Below are 27,977 nucleotides of genomic sequence, written 5' to 3' on the forward strand. Positions count from 1 at the left end.
TGTCCAGGGCAGCTGTTTACCAGCTCCATCTGGTACGTAGGCTGACACCCTATCTGCCTGCGGACTGTCTCGCCAGAGTAGTGCATGCTCTGGTTATCTCCCGCTTGGACTACTGCAATGCACTCTACGTGGGGCTACCTTTGAAGGTGTCTCGGAAACTACAACTAATCCAGAATGCGGCAGCTAGACTGGTGACTGGGGGCGGCCGCCGAGACCATATAACACCGGTCTTGAAAGACCTACATTGGCTCCTAGTACGTTTCCGAGCACAATTCAAAGTGTTGGTGCTGACCTTTAAAGCCCTAAACGGCCTCGGTCCAGTATACCTGAAGGAGCGTCTCCACCCCCATCATTCTGCCTGGACGCTGAGGTCCAGCGCCGAGGGCCTTCTGGCGCTTCCCTCATTGCGAGAAGCAAAGCTACAGGGAACCAGGCAGAGGGCCTTCTCGGTAGTGGCGCCCGCCCTGTGGAACGCCCTTCCAGCAGATGTCAAAGCAATAAACAACTACCTGACATTCAGAAGACATCTTAAGGCAGCCCTGTTCAGGGAAGTTTTTAACGTGTGATATTTTACTGTATTTTTGCTTTCTATGGAAGCCGCCCAGAGTGGCTGGGGAGGCCCAGCCATATGGGCGGGGTATAAATAATAAATTATTATTATTATTATTATTATTATTATTATTATTATTATTACATTCTTGTTCACATTACTTGGCTGGAGAACTGCAATGCAAAATTCAGAGAAATATGAATTTCAAAGGACAGTGGACAGTGATCCAAATAATGTAGTTTTTTTGGCAGAGGATGAACTGCAGTGGAAGAGAAACAGTGTTGCATACAATGAATACAGACACGGCAGAGTGGAAGGCTGTGCCTTCATACATCCCAACTTTATAGTCTCTTGGACACTCTTCCAGGGCCCATAGGATTACTCCCTAAGTGACCTAGCTGGAAAAGCAGATTCCTATTATGGATGAATAGTGAGGCATGAAGGAACAGGAAAGTGGCAAGATGGATTACGGTACTACTGGATTCAGAGTTCATTTTCTGTATGCTGGAGTCAACTTTGTCAAAGTCAGTGGCACCTCGCCAGTATCAGAAGCTGGTGCATGGCAGGTCGGAATTGGTTCTAATAAATACACCTTTTCAAAAATGCATAATTAAAACAGTGATTTGATCTCCCTCTAATGAATTTTAGTCAAGGTTCTCTTCAAGGATACTTTTCTCCCATTAGCATTTGACATTAGTAAGCAATGAATAATTCCATTTTTTTCTTGCCAACAGCTGGGACACTTCCTGCTTTATTTGCTATCCACTCAACAGTCTGCAAGAAATGCTAATGAGCCCTGAGTGTAAAAAATAAAAAATTCCATCCACTTGATCACAGGCAGGAACCAAGGTAAAAAAGAGAAAGACTCGAGAGCTTTCAAATTAGGACATTTGGGTAAAGGCAACTTGAAAAGCTTTAAACAAGGGGTGGAAAGCTCAGGCTAGGGGGGCAAATGCAGCCCCCATGACTCTCTGTCCAAACTGTGGTCTGCAGTCTTCATGCAGATGGATGTGGATCTGCAGCACATTCATCATATCAAATATTTCACACATATATTTTTTATTATATTTTATTCCTTCTTTTATTTCTAATACAGTGGTTCCTCGGGTTACATACGCTTCAGGTTACAGACTCCGCTAACCCAGAAATAGTGCTTCAGGTTAAGAACTTTGCTTCAGGATGAGAACAGAAATCGTGCTCTGGTGGTGCGGTGGCAGCAGGAGGCCCCATTAGCTAAAGTGGTGCTTCAGGTTAAGAACAGTTTCAGGTTAAGAACGGACCTCTGGAATGAATTAAGTACTTAACCTGAGGTACCACTGTACTGAATTCTGGGGAATTCAAATTGTGATACAATGAAGCACAACCAATAAGAAATAAAAAAGCAGGAAAAATGCAATTAAAAACTGCACAGCATCTATTGTTTACAGTGCATTATAATCACCATAATAGGCAGAGAAATCATTAAGCAGTTCACCAGTGCCAGCAACCATTTTCAGGTAGTTTTGAGAGTGGGTGGATGGGAGAGTTTGCGAACCAGTGCACTAGGCCATTCCCCAACCCCCCAGGCCACACCTCTAACTAGCCCTGTCCTGCAGCTTCCTTGAGTGTTTCTATCTGGCTAGAGAATTGAGAGAGATTAATGTATAGCTGGAAAATAGCCTACAGTGCAAAAGTAAAGAGTCTCATGAGTTTCTCCAGCTACTTTTTGCCTCTCTGCCCACCCACCATTGGAATGTGGCCCTCGGAAAGTTTGAAATGTGGTCCCTGGGCTGGGAAAGGTGTCCTCACTACTGGATGACATTGGTCCAGTAAAACCATGTCAGTGTCCCTTGTCAGGGGTGGAGGGAGGTGGTCTTATTTCCTTAAAAAACTTTATCCTCATTTTGGCACCATTTTGAAGTTCAAGTCATTTCACCTGAATCATTTTTGCCCTTGCCTATTAACAATATTTGGCATTTGTTTGTGCACACATACAAGAGAGAGAGAGAGAAAGGGCTAGAGAGATAGCAGTTCAGATGATATGGATGTGAAAACAAGTGTTCTTGCATGCTGTTAAGTGTCCCAGTTTTATCAGTCATTTTTGGAGGTCATACAAATGTCTCCATTTCCAAATGCAGATGGAACAGTTCTTGCAACATGGCCCGAATATAGTCATTCAGGAGCAATGCCGTTAAGCCAGAGTGAATGGATATAAGCCAAGGATGTTCTATCGACTTCATCGGAATAAAATCAGATACAATCAAAGCCCTCGTACTTAACTGGGGTTGTAGATCAGATGGGAAATCGGCAATTAGATGCTAATTTGGCTGCCAGTAAATTTCACATCTGATTACAGCTTTTTACGCTGAGGCTTAGTTTGCTTAAGCCCCACCCGTCCACAATAGAGAACACTTTCCCTCTGTTATGTGGCCTGATTAAAATGATCTCTCATGGAAAGTGGCCGTGTAAATAAATGGCCCAGAGACTAACAACAATCTTCTGCTCTGATATTCATCTCATTTACAAGGATTCTGTTGGTGCTTTTGCAAGAGAAAGATGGCTTGGTGTACAGGAAGGCTTATGGCAACAAATCTAAATATGCTGACTTGGAAAAATGTATTATAGAAACCAATTGTGCTTAGACTTCCTGCTAATAAATTGGATGGCAAGGTAAATAATAAAATGATGACTTTTCTTCCCCACAGCTGACAAGCATGTTCCTACCTTACACTCTACCTACAAAAGCCTTTGCTAAAGCTTTCTGACATTTTTTTTTTTGGGGGGGGTGGTATACAAGCAATCGGGACGCGGGTGGCGCTGTGCCCAATCCCCACGACTCTTCAAAATATGGCAACCTTACTTTAGAGTCAGTGGTGGCTACCAGCTTGGATGGCTTTAGAAGAGAATTATACAAATTAATGGAGAGTAAGGCTACCAATAGGGACGTGGGTGGCACTGTGGGTTAAACCACAGAGCCTAGGACTTGCCGATCAGAGCACCGGCAGTTCGAATCACCGCGACGGGGTGAACTCCCGTTGCTCAGTCCCTGCTCCTGCCAACCTAGCAGTTCAAAAGCACGTCAAAGTGCAAGTAGATAAATAGGTAAAGAGAGAACAAAAAAAAAGAGAGAACAAAGGTAAGGAAGATAAGGAAACAACGATGCAAACTACTTCTCCAAGTATCTTTTACGCTAATGTGAGATCATTGGCAAATAAACTTGACGAATGGAGGCTTTGGGTAGGAGTGGAGGAAGACATCCGGGATTGTTGTGTGCTGATACTCACAGAGACATGGTTAAATTCAGCTATTCCAGACACAGCTGTTGAATTACAAGATTTTACAATGTGGGACAGGACACAGGATTCTGGCAAGAAACAAGGTGTGTTTGTGTGTATTTTTGTAAATCAAAACTGGTGTACGGACTCTGTCAAGTTGGATACCTACTGTTCTCCGGATGTGGAATTTCTGACAATTAAATGCAGACCTTTCTATCTTCCCCGGGAATTTACAACAGTGGTGTTAACAGCGGTGTACATAGCACCAACTGCAAATGCATGCAGGGCCATGAGCAGTATGCATGAAAACATCAATGCTAAATTGAGCAGATACCCGGAGGCTGTGCACATTATTGTGGGGGACTTCAATCACACAGATGTGAGGGCAGTACTCCCAAAATTCCATCAGCACATTGAGTGTGCAACAAGGGGAGAAAATACTCTTGACAAGGTGTATACGAACATTAGACGGGCATATGATGTCAAGACCTTGGCACACCTCGGTGGTTCAGATCATGTGTCCCTGCTTCTGACACCAGTATACACACCCCTCAGGAAAGAAGGCCAGATACAAACACGGATGGTTACGGTGTGGCCTGAGGGAGCCGCTCAGCAACTGCAGGACTGTTTCCAGGAGACCGACTGGAATATCTTCGACCATCAAGATCTAGAAACTTATACATCAACGGTCCTGGATTATATTAGATTCTGCACAGCAAATGTCACCCGGGAAAAGTATGTTAAGTTGTATCCGAATAGGAAGCCCTGGATGACAGGAGAGGTTAGGAGATTATTGAAGGCCAGAAATTCTGCTTTTAGAACTGGGGACCGGGTATTGTATGGCATAGAAAGAGCAAACTTGAAGAGGGGTATCAGGAAAGCAAAAGCAGAGTACAGAGGAAAAATTGAGGACCATCTGAGAAATCATGATACTAGACAAATGTGGCAGGGAGTCCAACATCTGACTGGTTATAAATCAAGGAATTCATCAGTGGTAGAGAGTACTGCTTCCTTGGTGGGAGAGTTGAATACCTTCTTTGCCCGATTTGAGGTGACACCAACAGTGACTCCAACAGGGATGCCAGAGCTATTGGCGTCACTACCTACAGGAAATGCTGCCAGGGTGGAAGAGGGAGAAGTGAGGCGAATATTAAAGGAGGTAAACACGAGGAAGGCTATGGGCCCGGATGGGGTGGCTGGCAGGGTGCTAAGAGATTGTTCGGACCAACTGGCAGAATCTTTACGAAGATTTTTAACCAGTCTCTGGCCCAAGCCACTGTTCCACCCTGTCTGAAATCCGCTACCATTATACCCCTGCCAAAAACATCGAAGATAGGCAGCCTGAATGATTTTTGCCCTGTGGCGCTGACACCCATTATAATGAAATGTTTCGAAAAACTGGTGAGGAAGCGCATCTTATCTTGTCTGCCAGTGGGACTTGACCCTTACCAGTTTGCGTACAAGGCAAAGAGATCCATAGAGGATGCTGTGGCAATGGCTTTACATGCTGTCCTGACTCATTTGGAGAAGCAAGGGAACTACACGAGATTATTTGTAGACTTTAGTTCTGCATTTAATACTATTCTTCCACATAGATTGGTGCCCAAATTATTAGACCTGGGACTTCCACCATGTTTGTGCAGGTGGATATTAGACTTTCTATCAAACCGTTCCCAAAGGGTCAGGTTGGGTTCCCACGTCTCTGCGGATCTCATCACGAATATGGGGACGCCGCAGGGGTGCGTGTTGAGCCCACTTTTATACACGCTCTATACAGCTGACTGTGCCCCCAAATACCCCAGTAATAAGATCATTAAGTTCGCAGATGATACAACGGTGGTTGGTTTAATTACGGCTGGAGAGGGGGAGATGGCCTATAGGAAGGAAGTTGAGCAGTTGGGGGAGTGGTGCAGGAAAAACCCCAGAGTCGGGCCCGAATAGACCTAATAGTCAGGGGTCGCTTTACCTTTATTATACAAGCAATCAGAATTAATAATGCAGGGGGGGGGGAACCCTGATGTATTTTTTGGATCATTTGCATCATTTATACTCAGAGCAAGGAAGTAGGAAACACCAGGATTTAACCACGTTTTACTCAGCATAGACCCATTGAAATTAATGTGCATAATAACCTCAGTGAGTAAAATTCAGTTGAATTCCACCCATTGAGCTATGATGACATATTAGAAATGGTAGCCATCAGAGTTGAACCCTCAGCTATGATCTTTCTCTAAACCATGGCAAATGCTATTAAAACAAATAATTCCACCCTGCAATGTAACATTAAATATATTGATTTATTTAACATCCACATCTTTCCTCTGGGGAGCTCAGGGTGGTATATACACTGTTCTTTCCTTGCATTTCATCCTACAACAACCCTGTGAGGTAAGTAAGGGAAAGAGGCAGGTGATTAGACTTAGGCCAGCCTGTACATTTCATGGTTTAGTAGCGATTTAAACTGGGGTCTCTCCAGTGCTTGCCCAACACTTTAACTACAACTACCACCACACAGGATGATAACACAGGTTATCATCCAAAGAAGACTTTTCAACTTCCTTGAATCCCCTGAGCTGAAATCTCTCCTGCCCTGCCTGGCCTAAAATTGCTAAGAATTGCATAGGCCTAAGTATGTTATGGTTTATTTGTACACAGTTTTTGACCCAAAGGACTCCAAAGCAGCAAACAGCATATGAACAGGAAAAAAGATGCAGCAAAAGGAGAATCAGTGAATCAAAACAATATAAAACAACAAAATAATGAAATACCAACCAATAACACTGGATATGCATTTGTGAATTGCATGCTCTCACTATACACACGATTCATTTGCATTCCATCTCTCACTTAGAAGCCAAATTATTTCACATTCATCCCCCCCCCCCCGCCCCAGCTGCTCCAAGGAGCAAGTCAATCAATTTCCCATTGGGAGTACCCTTACCACATACCACACAATTATTTTTTGGCATGTGCCCCTTTGGCACTACCCCACCTGGGCTGATGCACTGCTAGTGATTCACCATTAATGGTTGGTCTCAAAAGAAATATGCTTCCCCATGGGAAATCAGCCACAACTGAGTTCCTTCTCTTCATGAATGGGGCTAACTTCTGGCTCCTCCAACAAGCTGCTGTTCTCCAGATGCAGCAGAAAAGGGAGTTAGGTTGTAGGTTGGAGTTAGTCCAGGGTTTTCCAAACTTGGGTCTCCAGCTGTTTTTGGACTACAGTTCCCACCATCCCTGACCACTGGTCCTGCTGGCTAGGGATGATGGGAGTTGTAGTCCAAAAACAGCTGGAGACCCAAGTTTGGGAAAACCTGCATTAGCCAGTAATAGCCCTGCTTCTGCTATTTCCTTTTGGAGCCAACAGTGGCCTTTGAATAAAAATACTTCCTCTGTGGAAGTAGTGCCCCATAAATTGTCTGAGTTTACACTGAACTAAAAGTAAAGGTAAAGGACCCCTGACAGTTAAGTCCAGTCACGAACGACTCTGGGGTTGCAGTGCTCATCTCGCTTTAGTGGCCGAGGTAACTGGCGTTTGTCCGCAGACAGCTTCCAGGTCATGTGGCCAGCACTTCTGGCAAAACCAGAACAGCGCACGGAAACGCCGTTTACCTTCCTGCTGGAGCGGTACCTATTTATCTACTTGCACTTTGACGTGCTTTCGAACTACTACTTTGTTAAATAACAAGAGCCAGTGTGGTGTGGCTACAGCCTTCGGACCAACCTCAGAAAGGTACAATGCCACCAAGTGAAATTTCTTACTTTTTCTTTTGAGATTTCTGCACTGCCCTTCACCAGAAATGGTGACAGGGAAGTTTGCAAGAATAAGGTAACATGACAAAGTAATACATAGCAAATTAATACACTAGGATAATTTTCACAAACTGCATGGTTATTTATTCTTTAGGTATTTTCAAAAGTGCATTTGGAATTCTTACTTAAGAGAAGCGAAAAGAGAGTTTCGAAAAGACCAGCAAAATCCAAGTTTGTGCATTTAGATACATTCTAACTAATTCTCCTCCTTGAGGGTTGCGAGGTTTTTTTTTTGTTTTTTTGTTTTTTAAGGGGGTGGGAACTGATCCCATGATCCCACCACCTACAAGGCCTCAGAAGCTACAGGGCCTTCTTTGAGGTCTCTGCCTGGGAGCACATTTCTTGCAGCAGTGGCTCTTCCTAATCCTGAGGATTCGACCTCAAATATTTAAAAGCCATTGGCTTTGCCATGTAAAACTGCCTCAGCCTAAGCCACAAACACTTCAAAAGACATCAAAGACAAGAATTACCCACAGCTCAGTCTGAAGATGAGGCTGAGAGTGCTAGAGTCAGCTGATGCCGACAGTTTCAGGATCTTAGAGCATGAAGCACTTTTCATTCATTTTAAATTAATTAAAGTGAGAAAACATGGAAGAAGAAAAAATAGATTCCTTTTTCTTTTAAAAGTTCTTTCTCTTGAAAATGCCAATTTGAGATTAAAATAACCCCATGCTGTTTAAATAGACTTTTTTTTTTTTTTAACCACGAAAAATATTTAGAGTTTTTAAAGTGGCGACAAACCCACTGCTTGCAGCCATTTCAACAAGGGAAGTTTGCAATCTTCCTTTCAAGCAGAGGTGTAGAGGGGGGGCCGGCCCTGGAAACTGAGGACCATATTCCTCATGACCTAGATCAGAGGCAAAAGCTGGTGGGAAACAAATGTGTGTTGTGTGTTGGCCTCTGTCTGTTTCAAGAGACAATGGATTGTGCCTCTGGGGTTGAAGTGTCAGCAGCAGTGAAGTGACTTCCCTGGCGTGTTAACCTGGGCAGTGTGTATGGAGGTCCTTGCCTGCCCAGATGATAAGACTCCCCTATCAGCCTTGCTGATGTGGTCCAAAAGACAGCAGCGCAATACATTTGGCACCAGCTTGACTGCAGGAGTTGCTGGAAGGAGGTGTACAACCATCTTAGGGATCTCACTCTGTATTTGTGCAGGATTTACTCCTTAGCCTTTTCCTCTATCCCACAAGGTAGCAGAGGCTTAAGATCAGAGTTTTCCTTGTCGTAGATGGGGCAGCTTTGCAGGCTGACGAGCCCCCCTTACTCCTCACTTCCCTCACTACATTCAGAATCACTTATGAATTGTTAGACCTCCTACTAGTCTCGTCTGCTCCAGGCGCACCAGGATCTGTCCAACATTGTGGGTGTTGGGCAGTGGCGTAGCGTGGGGGGTGCAGGGGGGGCCGGCCGCACCGGGCGCAACATCTGGGAGTTAGGGTTAGGGGTAGGGTTAGGGGGCGCAAATCCAGGGTTAGGGGGCACAAATTACTTGCCTTGCCCCGGGTGCTGACAACCCACGCTACGCCACTGGCGTTGGGTGCATCCTCCTTAAAACCCCAGTTCTCTGAGTTCTACTGCTTGTGTAGTCAAAGACAACTGAGGCTGGGCATGGGATGCTGGCTGACTGTTGAGGCTGGTAGTGGGAAAAACAGGAAACTATTGGAAAGCGAAAACAGAATGGAGTGTTCACAGCTGATTGGCAGGAACTCTGAACAGTGGAACCACTCCATGCTGCAATATTTTGTTCCATGGCCCACTTATTAATCTCTTTCTTTACTTTTTTGTGGGTGGGTGGGTTATTTATTTATATTTATATTTATATTTATTGAGTTTGCATACTAACCTTCATCCGAAGATCACAGGGCAATTCGCAACATAAAAGTACAAAATGAGAACATAAAATACATAATAATAACCCCCCCCCCACACACAAAAAAACCCAATAGCCCCACCTCCCACAAGCACATTTAGTAGGCTACAGAATGTTTAATCAGCCAAAGGCCTGGTTAAAAAGACACGTTTTCACCTGGCACCTAGTGAAGGGGCCAGGCGAGCCTCCCTAGGGAAAGCATTCCAAAAACAGAGAGCCAATTCTTGTGTTGCTGCCCTCCTGGACTTTCATGGTGGGGGCACACGAAGAAGGGCCTCAGTGAAAGAAAAGGGTTCCAGACACACCTTGCAGAGTCCCTTCAGATTTGCCATGTACTCAGAGAAAAAGAGGGGAAAGTACTACAATTCATCAGGGCTCAGTAGAGTTGCTTTTCATTGTGCAATATGGAATAGATTAGGGTTTCTCAGTACGACGTTCATTCATAGAGTACCTCAAAGCACTTTATCCCCCCTCAAAGAAAAGGAGCAAAAAAACCTGGGTAGTTCAGTAACTCTGCAAGCCAACAGCGCATCCATTATAAACTGAACAATGGACCACACACAAAGTCCGTCCTAATACACTGCAAGAGAAATTGTTAAATTGCACTCTGGTTGGCTCCTATGGGTTTCAAACAGAGCCATTTAGTTTCTACTCACACCTTAACCTTACTGTACCTCCTTTCTTGCAGCTCAGCTTGCACACCTGTCAATTAAAGAATCTGCATCAAAATAAATCAATGCAGGGCGTCATACTGAAAATCAAAAGCCAGGGTCACATTCACGAGCCAAAGAAGGTTAGGAAAAAGATTATTGAAGAGTGGGCCAATCTCTCCCCTCTCCACTCCTAATATCTGCGGTAGTTCAGTGATGCTGATTATTAGGAGATACAGGGTATAGAAAGGGATGGACATTTTCACATAGAGAATGATTAAATTATGAGGAAGGACCATAGCGCAGAGGCAAAGCACATGATTTGCATGCATAAAGCCTTCATATCAATTCCCTGGAATCTTTCAGGGGAAAGATCACGTAGAAGGTGATGGAGACCTTTCTGAGATCATGGAGAGATGCTACAAGTCAAAATAATCAGAGTAACACAATTTGGGAGAGAGTTGTTGCTTCACTCAGGTCCTGTTCGCAGGTTCCCTGTAGGCGTCTGGTTGGTTGCGATGAAAATAGGACGCCTGATTGGATGGGTTTTTTGGGATGATACAACAGGGATTTTCTGATATTCCCAAATAATGGGCTATATATAACCTATGCATGGACAATTCATAGATTCACAGAATCATAGAACTGTAGAATTGGAAGGTACCCTGAGGATCATCTAGTCCAGGGGTTGTCAACCTTTTTATACCTGCTGCCCACTACTAATGCATCTTTCTTGATGGTAAAATTTTCTTCCCACCCACCCGTGCTCGATGGAAGGTGGATTCAGCTTGTGCCATAGAACCCCCACCGCCCACCTATAATCCTGTAACACCCACTAGTGGGCAGTAGGAGCCAGGTTGACCACCCTGATCTAGTCAACCCCCCTGCAAGGCAGGAATATGCAGCTGTCCCATATGGGGCTCAAATCTGCAATCTTGGTGTTAACAGCACCATGCTCTAACCACATGAGCTACCCACCTGCCAAAGTCCATTTTTCATGGCTTCCAATTATTTCAACATTAAGTTCAGTTCATGCTATTTCTGTATCCATTTATGGATTTTTTTTAAAAAAAAATCCAATAACATTTCTACTTATTTTTGTGTGCATTTCTCCTAAATACACATTTTGACTTTAAATTTGCCTCCCATGTGCGTTTTTGTGGGGGAGGGGGAGAATCAGCAATATAATGCATTTTTTAAAATGCTGTTTTCTCTAATATACCCATTGTTGTGCACACTTTCCCTAAACATACACAGTGGTACCTTGGGTTACATACGCTTCAGGTTACATGCGCTTCAGGTAACACACGCTTCAGGTTACAGGCTCCGCTAACCCAGAAATATTACCTTGGGTTAAGAACTTTGCTACAGGATGAGAACAGAAATCGTGTTCCGGCGGCACGGCAGCAGTGGGAGGCCCCATTAGCTAAAGTGGTGCTTCAGGTTTAGAACAGTTTCAGGTTAAGAACGGACCTCCAGAACAAATTAAGTTCTTAACCCGAGGTACCACTGTATGCATTTTAGTATGTGAATTTTTGTACATGAATTTTGAATGACAGTTGCATATTGATTTGGAGAGGGCAAATGAGGCAGGTTCACTTTTAAGATGCAACTTGTATTCATTTCTCCCCTTACCCAACTGAAGTTGACACGAGACAGCTTTCTGTATTCCTGTGGAACTCACTCTCATCAGATGCAACAATGGTTGTACTGTAATGTTCTCTGTTTAATAATAAGCAGAAGAGTTGAAGAAGCAATAGTTTTATTAAAGAACTGTGTATAACAAGGCTTTCTTTCATTTAACTACTTTCTCACTCTGGATTCTAGCTCTACCTTCTGTTTAGGCCCAGGGGAGCCAAGTATGGGGGGGCTGTGGGAGCCAAGCCCCCCCACAAAATTCTAAATCAGAGGGCCACCCCAACTTCTGTGGTGGCAGTGGTTGCACACCACTGGGTGTGCACACATGACGTCAGCATCCATGTGCAACATCAGCATGGCCCAGGGCATGCATGCATCACACACTGATGCCATGAGGCTTGGGCTCCCTCTTTCTTGGGGGCAAGGCAACACATTTCCTTGGGCCTGACATCCTAAACAAGACAGGGGTTGGGTTCTTAAAGGTATAATCAAATCTATCCTTACAGTGATCACCAGCCCAGATGGCTTTAGAAAGACAATTAGATAAACTGATGGAGGAGAGTTCTATAAGCAGTTGTTGGCCATTATGGGATCTCCAGGCTGAAAGGCAGCATGCCACAGAATACCAGTTGCTGTGGGTGGTGGCGAGGCAACCACAGGGAAAGGCTACTGCTTCCATGCCCTGGGTTTGTGGGCTTCCCAGAGGCATCTAATTGGTTACTTTAGGAAGTAAGTTGTAGGAGTACATAAGCCTTTGATCTGATCCATCAGGACTCCTTCAATATTCTTAAAAAGTGCAAGTGAATGTTCCTCATCCTCTTGGTGATTCAATGATTTGGTGTTTTACCATAGCATCCACTCTGCATCCTGGCAGTTTTCTCCTACCAAAATCAGGGACATGTGCTCAGCAAGGGTGAGTTGTTGTAATAGCCCTCTCTTTGTCTGAAGTCTAGGGTGAGGAGAGAAGGTGCAGAATTTCAGGTCCCATGAAGGTACACAATAGTTGAACAGGTGCCCTGCTCTTTCACACAAATGCTTGTTTGTTCATAAGATTTCTTACTTTCATGTCACTATAACATTCCAGGGTGTTATGGCAATAGAACAGATGAAACCTTTACAATAAAAAAAAACAACAAACCCAAGCAAAATTGCTGCAGACAGAACAGGGCCTTATAAATTCGGCAAAATAGATCAGTCCCACAAAACAAAATGCCTTCACTTTCAAAGGCAACCCCAATATCATTAGATGGAAGAATATTAACTGCTTTTAGTTGTTTTCAATTTTAGCCGTTTTTAAAATGTTTATAGACTGTTTTAGAATGCTTTTGCTTTGCTTGCATTTTTAAACTGTGCTTTTGTGGAGATATAAATTCAAGAAATGCGAATAAACAAACAAATAAAGGCCAGGGTAAAAAAGTCCACACCTGTGCTTGGTGTAACATAATGTGTGAACAAGCCTAGGGCAAAAATACTTTGTTTACCAGACTCACAAATTACCTCAAACAAAACCTATATGCAAATTTCCCAATCTTACAGTATAATCGCCATGTCACCCTGCTCTGCCTTTATTTACTGCTGTCCCTTGCCTCAATTAAACCCATAACGAAAGCCCATCACAAAAGCTGACTCATGCCTTCCCCTTTTCATTCTGCAGCATCATAAGCAAAACATGCCACTAACTGTTGAAGGATGGTGTGATTTCTAATTACAGATAATACAGCTAATCAGGACCGATCAACACTTTATGATCTTGACTTAATATTTTATCATAATCTTAATTATAATTGCATTCGCCATGAATCGTGCGAAATGCTAGGTGTCATTTGCATTCCCAGCATGCTTCAACTCACGTGTGTGTGTGTGTGTGTTTAAGAAATATATATTCCCTATACGGCGTGATAAACGATAGGTATGGCAAAGGCAAATTGTTTAGTGGCTGTAGCAAATCTCCACAGAAGACTGTTTATACAGATACTCTGCTTCTAACACCAGGGGGCGCACCTGGCTCTTAATGTTTCTTATCAGAACAAACCTATCTACACACTGTCCTTAGCGGGTTCATTTTTTTTTACAGTGCTGTTTGTATAACCTAAGAAAGGAGGAAGAGGGAGGCAGAGAAATGTTAGTTTGTGTACGTATTATTAAAATTGAGTTTTATATCATGCACAAGTACCTTGCAGCTACAAACAAGGGATGGTCGTTTAATTAAAAACATATTTTCCCCTAACTTAAGATGAATAGGAATGCAATTCCCTGAATTCTGAAGTATGTTTCATTCTGTTAAGCCTTGTTATTCATATTGCAAAGCAAAGCAAAGCAAAGCAAAGAAAAAGAGCCTATCTAGGAACTTCACACTTTAGAGAACAATCCAAATGGAGCATTCTAACTTGTGGAACGCCACTTTGTGGCAGGGGTGTCAAAAGTAATAATAATAATAATAATAATAATAATAATAATAATAATAATAATAAATTATTTATACCCCGCCCATCTGGCTGAGTTTCTCCAGCCACTCTGGGCAGCTGCCAATCAAGTGTTAAAAACAGTAAGGCGTTAAATATTAAAAACTTCCCTGAACAGGGCTGCCTTCAGATGTCTTTTAAAGATAGGATAGCTGCTTATTTCCTTCACATCTGAAGGGAGGGTGTTCCACAGGGTGGGTGCCACTACCGAGAAGGCCCTCTGTCTGGTCCCCTGTGGAGTGTATTCCACAGAATCATAGAATTGGAAGGCGACTCGGGGTCCACCCCTGCAATGCAGAACTTTTTCACCCAACCTGGGGCTTGAACCCACAACCCTGAGATTAAGAGTTGTGCTTTTCTGACTGAACCATCCAGCCTAGCCTATCTTAACAGGAACAGGGGCCTGGCAGCTCTGCTTGTGGCAGGATACAATATAGGACACCCCACCACCACCATGAAACAGGAAGCTGACTTAAACTGAGGCAGGTTATAGTTTAGCATTGTCTGCACTGACTGGCAGCAGTAGTTTTCCTAGATCTTTTCCCAACCCTGCCTAGAAATGCCGGGAAGTGAACTTGGGACCTTTTGTTTTCATTTTGCAGTTGCATTTATTTTCATTATTAAAGACTTCATTCATTTTGTCGCTCATGTCACCTTTCATTGTATTCTCCCCTGCCCCCCCGTTTTTTTTGTTTTTTTTTTGCTGCTGTTTTTGTGGCAGCAGCATAATTCCATGTGGCTTCCTGATGGCTGCCATTTTATTTGCCCAGAATGCTGTGGGAGTAGTGCTATTCTGGGGGCGTTTTTGGAGCAGGAGAAAATGGTGGTTCGTTCTCTCTCTCTCTCTCTCTCTCTCTCTCTCTTTCACACACACACACACGGTGGTTGCCATTATCCCTCCAAAATGCTTTTTTAAAAAAATGACACAAACTGGGTTCTCTCTGGAAAGAAGGCAACCACCAAGAGGTAGGGGTAGGGGAGAAATTCTGTTCAGTTTGTGTTTAAAGGCAAACTGCTTTCTAAAACAATGCATGAACCAAAACAGCTATTCTTCAAAATTCACACTTCTCTGAATATTTAAATGCAGTTCTTCTGCCAAGTAATGTGTACACGAATGCATCTGCTAGGGCAGAGTGCATTTATAGAGGCGTATATAGGGACGCAGGTGGTGCTGTGGGTTAAAGCCTCAGCGCCTAGGACTTGCCGATCGAAAGGTCGGCGGTTCGAATCCCTGCGGCGGGGTGCGCTCCCGCTGCTCGGTCCCAGCGCCTGCCAACCTAGCAGTTCGAAAGCACCTCCGGGTGCAAGTAGATAAATAGGGACCGCTTACCAGCGGGAAGGTAAACGGCGTTTCCGTGTGCGGCTCTGGCTCGCCAGAGCAGCGATGTCACGCTGGCCACGTGACCCGGAAGTGTCTCCAGACAGCGCTGGCCCCTGGCCTCTTAAGTGAGATGGGCGCACAACCCCAGAGTCTGTCAAGACTGGCCCGTACGGGCAGGGGTACCTTTACCTTTACCTTTTATATTGATGAAAATAGCCTACAGAAAAACAGCATGTTAGGCCAAACTGCGTGCAAAATTATGTATATTAGGAGAAATTTGCATGAAAATGCTGATGAATTTTCAAAAGGGCTTTTTAAACCCGCCCCCCCCCCAAGAACAACCCAACAACATCCCCACCACCCGCCTGCAAACTGGTGTGGAAATCTGGAGAGCTGAATTTAAGATTGGAAGAATGACAAACCAAGAGAAAGCAAAATTGGCATATTCACCTGTCCTCAGAGGACCTGTACTACTGCTGCTGAAGAAGGCATGCCACCTAGCTTTGAATGAGTCATGAACAGGACAACAGAAATCAACCCAATTCATTTCCATTCATTCAGGGATAGCTCTAGGTTTGAATGAGGCCTTTGGTGGGCTGCTATCTCTTACCTAGTGTTGGCAGACAGGTGGAAACCCTTTGAGCAGCCCTGCAAGGAACACTGCAATGCCCTTGGAATGACATTACATGAAGGGCATTGTGGGAAATTAATATGGCAGCAATGGGCCGTACCCATCCTAAGTGAGGATGTCTGTCATATTTGGTTTTGATATCCTAAGAGGTGTTGGAATGTAAAGACAATAGACAGACAGACAGTTTCCTAAAACAGGAGGAGGAGGAGGTTGTGGAGGAGAACTATCAAATGGGGCCCATTCATTCCAGTATTTCATTTGTTATGAAATCAGTGCATGGCCCCACTATCTGTATAAAATACAGCTCTTTGTAACACGGGGAAATGTATGTGTCTGTGTTCTCCTTGTCATATGGGCAAGCAGTATGAAATTATTGGTTCCCATCATGGTTATATACACTTAGAATCATAGAATCATAGAGTTGGAAGAGACCACAAGGGCCATCGAGTCCAACCCCCTGCCAAGCAGGAAACACCATCAGAGCACTCCTGACATATGGTTGTCAAGCCTCTGCTTAAAGACCTCCAAAGAAGGAGACTCCACCACACTCCTTGGCAGCAAATTCCACTGTCGAACAGCTCTTACTGTCAGGAAGTTCTTCCTAATGTTTAGGTGGAATCTTCTTTCTTGTAGTTTGGATCCATTGCTCCGTGTCCGCTTCTCTGGAGCAGCAGAAAACAACCTTTCTCCCTCCTCTATGTGACATCCTTTTATATATTTGAACATGGCTATCATATCACCCCTTAACCTCCTCTTCTCCAGGCTAAACATGCCCAGCTCCCTTAGCCGTTCCTCATAAGGCATTGTTTCCAGGCCTTTGACCATTTTGGTTGCCCTCCTCTGGACACGTTCCAGTTTGTCAGTGTCCTTCTTGAACTGTGGTGCCCAGAACTGGACACAGTACTCCAGGTGAGGTCTGACCAGAGCAGAATACAGTGGCACTATTACTTCCCTTGATCTAGATGCTATACTCCTATTGATGCAGCCCAGAATTGCATTGGCTTTTTTAGCTGCCGCGTCACACTGTTGGCTCATGTCAAGTTTGTGGTCAACCAAGACTCCTAGATCCTTTTCACATGTACTGCTCTCAAGCCAGGTGTCACCCATCTTGTATTTGTGCCTCTCATTTTTTTTGCCCAAGTGTAATACTTTACATTTCTCCCTATTAAAATTCATCTTGTTTGTTTTGGCCCAGTTCTCTAATCTGTCAGGGTCATTTTGAAGTGTGATCCTGTCCTCTGGGGTGTTAGCCACCCCTCCCAGTTTGGTGTCATCTGCAAATTTGATCAGGATGCCCTTGAGTCCATCATCCAAGTGGTGCTGAGTTGCGAGCTTGCTGTCTAAGAGCTAGCTCTCGCCATATGCCTGTTCATCACTGCAGCAAGACGTGGTGTGGGTGTGTGCCTCTGTGTGAACTAAACATCACAGGCCAAATATCCATTTTGATTTCTGACAATGCCCCAGAGCAATGCTACTTTGGGGGCATCTTGGTAAATGAAAATGGCTCCTCATGGAGCTGGGCTCCCAAGACAATCAGAAGTGTTGATGGGCCCTGTCAGAGTGGTAGAATGCTGGCAACTGCCTGGGGGTGCCAGGTGCTGATGCTGAACCAGGCAGGATGACTGTCAATTTAGCAATGACAATTGCAGTTTGCTGTTACTAGAAGTTCCTTGCCTTTTCTTTTCAAGTGATAGGCTGCACAATGCATCCGCTCTACTTTTGTGACCCTTTCGCTACAGCATTCCTTGATTCGAAACTGTGATTCTACACACAAGTGTGCACTCCCCCCCCTCAAAGGCTTAAAAACAATTGCCAAATGAATTAAATATCAACAAGCTGGGGAAGAGGGCCAGGGAAATGCTAAACACGCATCTCCTGCTATCCATCTACTGAGATCACGAGTCAAATTTGTATAAAATCCAGCCTCTGTTAGGAGATGTCACTGACGTTTAGGTAGATAGGAGCATTTAACGTGGAGGGCTGCCAGGTTTGTCAGCAGCAACAACAAATATCGACACATTTTATTTCCTAAGCACTCAAGGACAAAAAATAAAATAAAATGCTTGATGTATCATTGTGCCAAGTTGAAAGAGGTTGGCGTAATTGAAAATTCTCTCTCCCCCCCCCTTTCCCCCTCACTGACAACCTGCTTTACTGCAAGGAAAAGAAGCGATACAGGCATATATTTGACGTCACTGGTGACACTGTAGGATACAAGCAGATTAGAGGACAATTAGATGCTAAACTGCACAGAGCCCAGTTTGCACAAGGTGTAAGTTTTATGTTATCTAGCATTTGGTGGGTGGGGTCTATGTAAAGACAGCGTGTATATTTGTGTGTGTGTGTTGGTTTACAGAGAATGGCTCATAGCAGGTGCAATATTACAACATTTATATTATATGTGTTATTTATTATTATTTTAAAATTACAGATCTGGAAATTTCTGGTTGATTGCCAGACATTTCTGATTTCCAGTTCCTTAACTATGGTAATACCCCCCTCTTAATTTGCTGTAGAAATGAAGGAAGTTTGGGGTACCCAAAGGTGATATCAGTTCAGTTCTGGTACTAAAACCAGAACTGGCTCAGAATGTGCTCAGGGGCTCTGCAGTTTAAACTGCATGTCTTTTTCATCAGGCTCTGACTGGTGGATCCTGGGTTTGTAATTATATTAACAACAATAACAATAATAACCCAAAGCAGGTCCTGCAAGCTTGGCAGGCCAAAGATAATGGTCTTGCCATCCAAGTGCAGTTTACACAGAACTCAGCAAGTTCCTGCCCTCAAGCAGCCTTATTGTTTTGTATTGTGATTGGCTGGTCACATTGCTTGTAAGTGAGATCACTCAAAGCTATATGCATCCATCATATTGAATGGTGCTAGATTACAATACTACCTGACGTTTTATGGTACATCAGGTGTCTGTTTTAGGAAGCTGGAGGAGCTGGTTAATTTGGAGTTAGGAATGTTGGACTATTCAGAAACAGCAGCAGAAATTGTTGACATTCTGTTACTCATCCCATGTCCAGAATGCTAATCAATCCAGCGAATACAATCAGTATCCACTGTTTGTCTGCAAATGATCCATAATTGATTAAGGTCTTTCCCTATTTGCATTGTGCTTCTATTGCCTTACTTGAACTGTCTGCACATACTTTCCTGCGGCAACATATTATCTTAGCTTACCTTACAAAAGGGAATATCTAACCAACTAGGCCTGGGCTGTGACCTCCATGATCCAGATACAGAATTGCAAAATTAGAGGGAATCCCGAAAACCTAGCCCCAATTCCATAACATTATAAATGTGGTTATACCATAGACATAGTTTATGATGGCATTATAAACTTGTTTTTATTTTTCAGCCAAATTACTAACAATAAATTTGTGACACCAACAGCATACTGAACTAATGTTGGTCCCCTTCATCCCATTGTGGGATGTTCTTGGTAATGAAGATAATGTGCATTTCTAGGAATGTCTAGCTAAAGGATAATGCACTGCAGAACAAATACTCTGCTGGTATAAAATGGTATACAGCCATTGACATGTTGATTTATGCCTGCTGTGTGATCCCAGCTTTACAACCTGCCAGAAAGAGGTAGAAGACCTTGTTTTAATATGGGGTGCTGAATTTTCTTATATGGCCGTTGGTTCTGATTTGAATTTAATGTGGGTTTCTGTTTGTTTTGCTTTTGAAGAGGGGGAGGATTATGACTTTACTTGTGTGTGATTTTGGTAAGCTGCCTAGACTTACTGCAAACAAGGCAGGGTATATAATATTTTGAAGAGAAAGAAAATAAATAACAGAACCTGAGCTTTGAAATATTACTATTGGAATATCAATGTTGTTATTTCAAGGACTTTTTTTGAGAAACCCCCAGAGCCACGGGACACCTTTGCACCTGGGTAGATGAAGTGATGAAGGATTTCCTTGATGGTTCCAGCAAAATGCTCAGACCCTTGACCAAAAATGTCCCTGACCAAAGGGGCTGTTTTTCTTCAGTCTATGAAAATGGAGCTTGTGTGTTTTGTTGAGTGTTCTGAGGATATTAGATAGCATTTCAGATTATAGCTGCTAACTTGCCATTCCTGTAATTAACTGCAGGTGGATTACATCAAGCAAAACTCTATAGTCATTAAAAAGTTATTAAAGTGCTTTGACACATATTCTTACAAACAATGTATTATTCCGTATTTTTATGGGTAAGATATTCTTATGCTGCACATGTCCTGCTAGTAGACTTGTCATAGACAATTGGTCAGTCAATTGTCTATTGTCTATTGGTGGGTAGGTTAGGCATTGGAATAATGTGTTGTGGTGTGTCGAAGTGCTAGGTGTGTGTCGAAGTGCTAGGTGTGGCCATCGCCTATGACTTCAATTTTTAGGGGTATTCCGTTAAAGGAATCTGGCGGTCGTGTATTCTGTCCAATGCCTGCTTGGCGGGAGGCCATGGCACGACCCTCGGTGACAGCAGGGGTGAGCCTATAGTTGGATTAGCATCAACAGGCTCCACCTACTGGTGAATAAACCCACCTGTTTTGTGATCCAATGCCTAAGCCAATACTTTTCACTGCTGTAATCAATAAAGTTGTGGCCTTTACTAGCCCATTAACCTTATATCACGTGTCCTTGTGTCCTCATTTCACTTTGCGGGGGTCGGGTCCTCAAACCACAACTAGCTGTTGGGCCAGATGAGCCTTTGGTCTGATGATTAAATGGATGACATGGACAAGAAGTGATGACACTGAGATCATTCCAGATCCTCCAAGTGTCCCTATTTTCCAGGGACGTCCCTGATTCAGAGAAGCCATCCCAGTTTCTGATTTTATCCCAGAATGTCCCACTTTTCCTTAGAATGTCTCTGTTTTCATTGGAGAAATGTTGGAGAGTATGGCAGGATGTCCCTATTTTTGTTGGAGAAAGGTTGGAGGATATGGAGTTATTTGATCCCTGAGCCATCTGAAGGCAATTCTGTATAGGGAAGTTTTTAAATGTTTAATGTTTTACTATGTTTTTATATATGTTAGAAGCTGCCCAGAGTGGCTGGGGTAATCCAGTAAGATGTGTGGGGTATAAATAGTAAAAATATTATTATGGAATCGAATGTCCCTCTCTTCACTGGATTAATGTTGAAGGGTATGTCTTCCAGAGGAATGTTGTTAGTTGTTCCCTGCATTACAGAGGCCCGGCTGCCCTCAGCTAGAAGACAGGCATGTAATGTTGTCAGTCCCATGCTGTGGAACACTTTCCTAGCAGAGATATGGTGCTCTTCTGTTCGGTTTACAGTTCAGTTTACAAATATTAGTGAAAAGACAGACCCTGATCTCAAAGTCATAGAATTGTATGCTTGGAAGAGACCCTGAGGGTCTTCTATTCCAACTTCCAGGAGTCTCAACATGCGGTCCCCCATCCAATTTGAAACCATACCAGACCCTGCTTAGCTTTGCACATGTGCTATGAGTTTTAATGCTGCACCACTAAGAGGACACAAAACAAAATAGGAGTGGGAGAGAGGAAGAAGCAGCAGTGTTGTTGTTGTTTAGTCGTTTAGTCATGTCCGACTCTTTGTGACCCCATGGACCAGAGCACACCAGGCACTTCTGTCTTTCACTGCCTCCTGCAGTTTGGTCAAACTCATGCTGGTAGCTTCGAGAACACAGTCCAACCATCTCGTCCTCTGTCGTCCCCTTCTCCTTGTGCCCTCAATCTTTCCCAACATCAGGGTCTTTTCCAGGGAGTCTTCTCTTCTCATGAGGTGGCCAAAGTATTGGAGCCTCAGCTTCTCAATCTGTCCTTCCAGTGAGCACTCAGGGCTGATTTCCTTCAGAATGGATAGGTTTGTTCTTCTAGCAGTCCATGGGACTCTCAAGAGTCTCCTCCAGCAGTCTCCTCCAACCTCTTAAATACAGAGGTTTTGTAGTGAGATTCAGAAATGAAAACTTAGGAGAAGAGCCAAAAGAGGCTGTTTTTTCAACAGAGCTGGTGGAGATGCCCGGCAGCCCCCTATTTCCGCTTCTCCTATTACCTGGTGGGGTATCTGCTATAATAAATTTTAAAATAAATAAAATAATAAAACGAATCTAATCAGGAAGTCTTGGGGAAGAAAAGAAAGGTTTTCAACAGAAGTCAAAAACACTGGAATTGAGGGTGCAGGGAGCCTTGCTTCACATCTAGGGGAAGAGAGTTTCAGCATACTGGTGCCGCTGCACTAAAAGCACCTGCTAGGTTCATATTTAGAAAGTAACAAGTGAGCTGAACTTTAAATTCTGCACCTGCTTCATGTTTTAAATTTATTTTAAAGAGCTTCTGAACCAATTACTGTTTCAAAAATCTCTAAGTGGTGATGCTATGTATTATGAAAAAACAGTATCCACCAAAACAAAAACAGAACCACTAAACCAATAAAACAACAGCATACAGGCAAATAAAAGCAAATAAAACAATGTAAGCTATACAATGAAGATTATTATTACTATTATTTTCTCTACAACAGCGCATATGTAAAATCAATTCAAATCCAAGACAGATACCAGATGGGATAAAAACGTCCATTTAGAAAGCTTGCTTAAAGAGGGACATCTTTAGAAGCTGTTGAAAAGACAACAGAGGAGGCACGAGTCTGATATATACTGGGAGGGAGTTCCAAAGGGTATGTGCCACCACACTAAAGGCCTGTTTCAAACATTGTGCATGTTATGTAGTGAAGTTTCACCCTGGGCCAGCAGGGGGATACTGTATATAGTTTTCACTCAGGTCTGTAGATAGTTTTCACTCAGGTCCACGTCAGTTATTTTAGGCGGGAAACTCTGGGTTGTTGTTGCTACAATGTTGACAGCCGGCTGCCTATAAAAGCAGGCCGGCTGAGCTGTTTGCTGTTCAGTTCTGTTCCACCTTACAAATAAAGAGCTGCTTTGGAGAAATCGCTGTGTCATCTGCTATGTTCGCCCACAACTTAACAGTGCAGAACCAGACTTCCTGATAGGATGGTATCTGAAGGATGCCCTCTGCTGCCGGATGCAGTGATTAGTTAGTTATCCTTGTCCCAAGCTGTATAGGATTAGACACACCTCCATGATGCGGGAGTTCCACAGTTTAGTGGGGCTTGCACAGGAAAAAAAAAAGCTCTTTCCTGGAATGTCATTCTCCACACATTTAAAAGTTGGAGGAACTAGCAAGAGAGCCGCCTCTGCAAATCTTAATCCCCAAGTAGATTGATAGGCATGGAAATATATTTGGGGTCTAAGCCACTTAGGGCTTTCAACACCAACGAGAGCACCTTGAACTGGGCCCAGAAATGAACTGACAACCAGTGCCCTGTGTCCTACTTTGCAGAGGTGAGACCTATTTGAAGGTGACTTCTTTGTGAAGAGCTGTCTGGTCTAAGACTACTTTAAAGCCAAAGTTCCCTAAGAAGAGACAGACTGCTCCCCCCCAAGACACTCGAGGTTGCCCATCAACTGTGTGCAGCTGGACAACAGACTGAGCAGGCACAGACTTTACCTGGTCACAGTCTTCCCCTCTATGGGGAGATGCCTTTTACTTGTTTAAAGCAATTCTCCCCACATTTCCATGTTTACCTATGAATAAGCACATGCACCAGGGACGTGGGTGGCGCTGTGGGTTAAATCCACAGCTTGCTGATCAGAAGGTCGGTGGTTCGAATACCCATGGCGGGGTGAGCTCCTGCTGTTCAGTCCCAGCTCCTGCCAACCTAGCAGTTCAAAAGCACGTCAAAGTGCAAGTAGATAAATAGGTACCGCTCTGGTGGGAAGGTAAACGGCGTTTCCGTGCGCTGCTCTGGTTCGTCAGAAGCGGCTTAGTCATGCTGGCCACATGACCTGGAAGCTGTACACCAGCTCCCTTGGCCAATAAAGCGAGATGAGCGCCGCAACCCCAGAGTCATCCGCGACTGGACCTAACGGTCAGGGGTACCTTTACCTTTAAGCACATGCACCACTGAGAAAGAAGACACTAAAGTTGCATGTGCTAATTTATAGGTAAACATGGAAATGTGAGGAGAATCCTCTTTTGCTTTGGAGATGCATAAGTGGTCACCCTATATTAAAGATCTTGGGGGCTTTCTGCATGCAAGCTATGTGCTCTATTGGTGCCTCTGATTTATTTCTATTACTGGGCTTTCCCCCCTGCTATTGCCCCTGTACCATTGAATGCCCTGCTCTTCACCAAATGTGAAGCAGCAAATATCGGTTGCTTCAGACATACAGTAGTAACGTAAACTTCAGGATTCAAAAGCAGCAAACCCAGAAGTATTTGACCAGGTTTCACCATGCGTGCATGAGCAGAAGTGGCCCTCAGGTTGTGGAAACCTTGGGATCTGACCGGACCTCCAAAACGCATCCCATCCGCAACCGGAGGTACCACTGTATTGTAAACAGAGGCACCTTCCCTGTTTACAAGTTTCCCACAGGGCATATATTGGATATTTTGGAATTGAAAATTAATAAAAACTATTTAAAAAGAAATAAAATCAGTGCACCATTAATCTCACTGGGTCTGCTTTGAGTAGAACCACCACTGGATAAAACTCTTTCATTCTCTCTCAGGCTTCCCCTGGTTCATGAAATTGGATTCTGTTTTCCATGTTTTCAATCCCCGGTTCATTTGTTTGCATAAGCTTTATGTTACTGCTTTATTGGTTTTATGGTGAGATTTTATTTTAATTATATTGTTTTTATATTGTACACCACTTAGATATTTTTTTACAAAAATATTAAGCAGTTTCTTCTTTCTAAGCACGTGGATCCAAAAAGATTTTACTGGGCAAAGATATGCAATAAACATTACATATTAAGAACGAGTGCAGTAGCGGAATCATTTATCTAGCAGTTCCTGATGCACTAACACACACACGCCAGATTAAAACCATGCATCAGAAGCTTTGCTATCTAGATGGTGTCCCTCATTTCCTAGCTTAGCGTCTGTAACAGACCCTGCTATTTGCAGGAAATTTTAAGATCAGAGCACGAGGCCACTGAAAAATTGTATACAAGCAGCTCAGCACCAGCAATTGCCTGTCTGAAAGCCATCACGAAATCAACCATCACACAATAATCCAGTTTTGGGAAGTGCAGGTTCATATGGCAAATATGGGTTAGTTTATAATATGGTTGGTCACTTTCTTTTTTTAACCTCAACATGAGTTTTCCTTTTTCCTTTTTAAATCATTCATATATATATATATATATATATATATATATATATATATATGGCGCATAGCTATAGAAGAAGTGGAGGAGACCCCTATCTTAAAGCTAAGTTTCTTTTGCCACATGTCCTTAGCACATGGTTATGAAGCTAATGTGCAGCGCATGTGATAAGACGCTCCTGAAGCTGTGTGCCATCATTTCTACCTAAAAAGCAAATGAAACTGGCATAAATAATTGTGCTGTAGAAAGCCTTTCTGTTGCACCTTGCCTATCACTGACAATTTACATATCTTAGGAAAACCTTTGTCAGCTTCTGTCATTTCAGCACTATTATGTGCCTTTCTGGATAATTACCAGTTAATTTGAAAAAGCAGATGGGGGGGAAGAAAACCTTGAAATTTCCGATAGAGAATCCTCAAACCTCTCCTCTTATCTGTGTGCAGCAGCTTCCTGATTTCAAAAGAAGTTTGAAAACCTTTGTTAGAAATGTCCCTGATTCCCAGTTTGAATGAACTGAATGACATTCAGCGAAAATTATTCAGCTTTTTTCCCACAATTAAATTCCATTATCGTGAACTGTCAACGTAAAATGGAAGGTCTCTTAACTAATGTGTCACTTGTTTGGTTGCGTCCCCCACCCCCTCCCTTCCTCTGTGGTGCACATTGTATAAAGCTGTGTAGAAGTAGAAGGAGGAGGAGGAAGAATAACGGTAATTTTGCATCAATGAGTGGGGCATTTCTCATCCCTTCATTTACAGGAATGTGGCATTTTCCTTTCCATCACCTTCCTCACCTTCCTCTTCCTCCTCCTCCTCCTGAGAATCATGCAGCATTTTGGCAGAAATGAGACGTGGAAAGGATGGTATCAAATGATACTATTTGACCCTTAATGATCTGCTGAGTCAGGGTCGTGATTTGCTCAACATGATTCAGCAGTTCCTTGCAGGATATGAGAGCTCCAGTACTGAAACCAACAAGGATTTCCATATTCAGAGGGGAGGAGATAACAACACAGGCAGCAATGTATGCAGAGACTAGCCCTACTGCTGAAGTGTCTAGGGTAGCCCACTTGGATAACTATTCATACATCACAAAAAAGAAAGAAAAAAGGACACAGATTTGCATATGATGCATATGATCAACTGCAAATATAGAAATAATTACTATAATTTAAATACATGGGGAAAATCGACCTGCTCAGTCTGCTGTCAAGGTGCAAACTACTGATGGGAAGCTTCAGCGTTCCTGCCTTCCTTTGGCATGAGGGACAATGGAGACTGTGGTGTCGTTATGATAGATGGTTTATTTACACATATATACAACTTGAGCCTTCGATGGAGGGGCTCACCAGCATTTAACACTCCCAATATGTCTTGCTTCTCCCATTGCCACAGCCTTGGATTCCAGCAGAAATCAGGCATGATTCTGTCTTTCAGGTGCCCAGCTTGCTTCCAGCTCACTCACCTCAGTCCTGGCTTTTCTTTCTAACTGACAGTTGAGGGAAGGAGGTCCACCCATTTGTGGACACTTCCTTTGTAACCTTAACAACTCATACTTTGGGGGGCACTATGGCCCTTGCCTGGCTAATTCAGCAATTGAATGCCTCCTGGATCCACAAATTAGAAGGGACTCAGGCATACAGCCTACCCCCCCCCAACCCTCACAACATTTTTTGTGTGTGGCTACAATGTACCCTCCTCTACAATGGTACTAAGTTGTTCCATTGCCTACTTTTTTTTTCTGATCATGCCTACCACCAGTATGTAAACTCGGGAAGCTTGTCCACAAAGGAATGAAGTCCTCAAGCAGAAATAGGTTCCTTACTCCAGATCTACACTGACTGCCAGTAGCTTTCCAGGGTTTCAGATAGGAGGCTTTGTCAGTCCTACCTGGTAATGTTCAGGATTGAACCCGAGATCCTCTGCATTCAAAGCGTATTCCCTCCTACTGAGCTATGGCTTATTCCTTTAAGTTCCTGAATTTCAGCCCAGTTCTTTCCAGCCCAATAGCACTCTAACCACTACATTACACAGGCTCTCATGTAACTTTGAAGTGCGTTTTACTTTAATATGAGGTGTTAAGCCGGTGAGCATGAGCAGTAGAGGCATTTTCTTCAGGGAAGCCTGCTTTTGAGCAGAATTGGTGGCCTTCAGGTTCAGCTCACACTCTTCAATGTCTGTGCCTCACTCAACTGCTGTCAGTCATAAGCCTTGCTGCCGTCAGGAAATTGCAGGTGCAGTAGGATTGTGGATCCACAATTTGCACTCTACTTGACAATTTTCTCTCTGCTCTGCAATTTTCTGACTTAGGCAGGGCCATTGTTTCAATGTGCCGTTGAGTAGGTGCCAGACTGATGCTTGTAGAACTCTGCCTAATTCCCCAAATTCCCCAGGCCATTTCAAAAGAGGGTCAATCATACGACACCAGGCGAATGCAGAAGGAAACAGGACAGGGTGTCAGGTGAGTGGGAAAATAAGGGTGGAAAAATAGCAGCAGGGATGAAAGAAGGAAGTCAAATGAAAGCATTAAGTGTCTGGGCGTGCCTGAGGGGGAGCAAGAAATAAGAATTCTAGAGGCACACCACGAATCAGAACCAAGAGGTCGACCCATAGACCATGC

The 27,977-nt window shown here is 43.6% G+C and overlaps 1 protein-coding gene across 1 annotated transcript in view; it reads left to right on the forward strand.

The window, feature by feature from the left end:
* Positions 1–4,093: 4,093 nt before the first annotated feature.
* Positions 4,094–27,977, forward strand: part of LOC307207667 (uncharacterized protein) — a gene marked incomplete at its 5' end in the record, with an annotated part of 413,689 nt that continues 389,805 nt past the window's right edge. The window contains one exon of the mRNA XM_079961752.1: positions 4,094–5,358. Coding sequence (XP_079817878.1) covers positions 4,094–5,098 — 1,005 coding nt within the window. The 3' untranslated portion in view covers positions 5,099–5,358. The remainder of the gene's footprint in view (positions 5,359–27,977) is intronic.

Source organism: Podarcis cretensis (genome assembly GCF_951804945.1).
Source record: "Podarcis cretensis genome assembly, chromosome: Z".
NCBI lineage: Eukaryota > Metazoa > Chordata > Lepidosauria > Squamata > Lacertidae > Podarcis > Podarcis cretensis.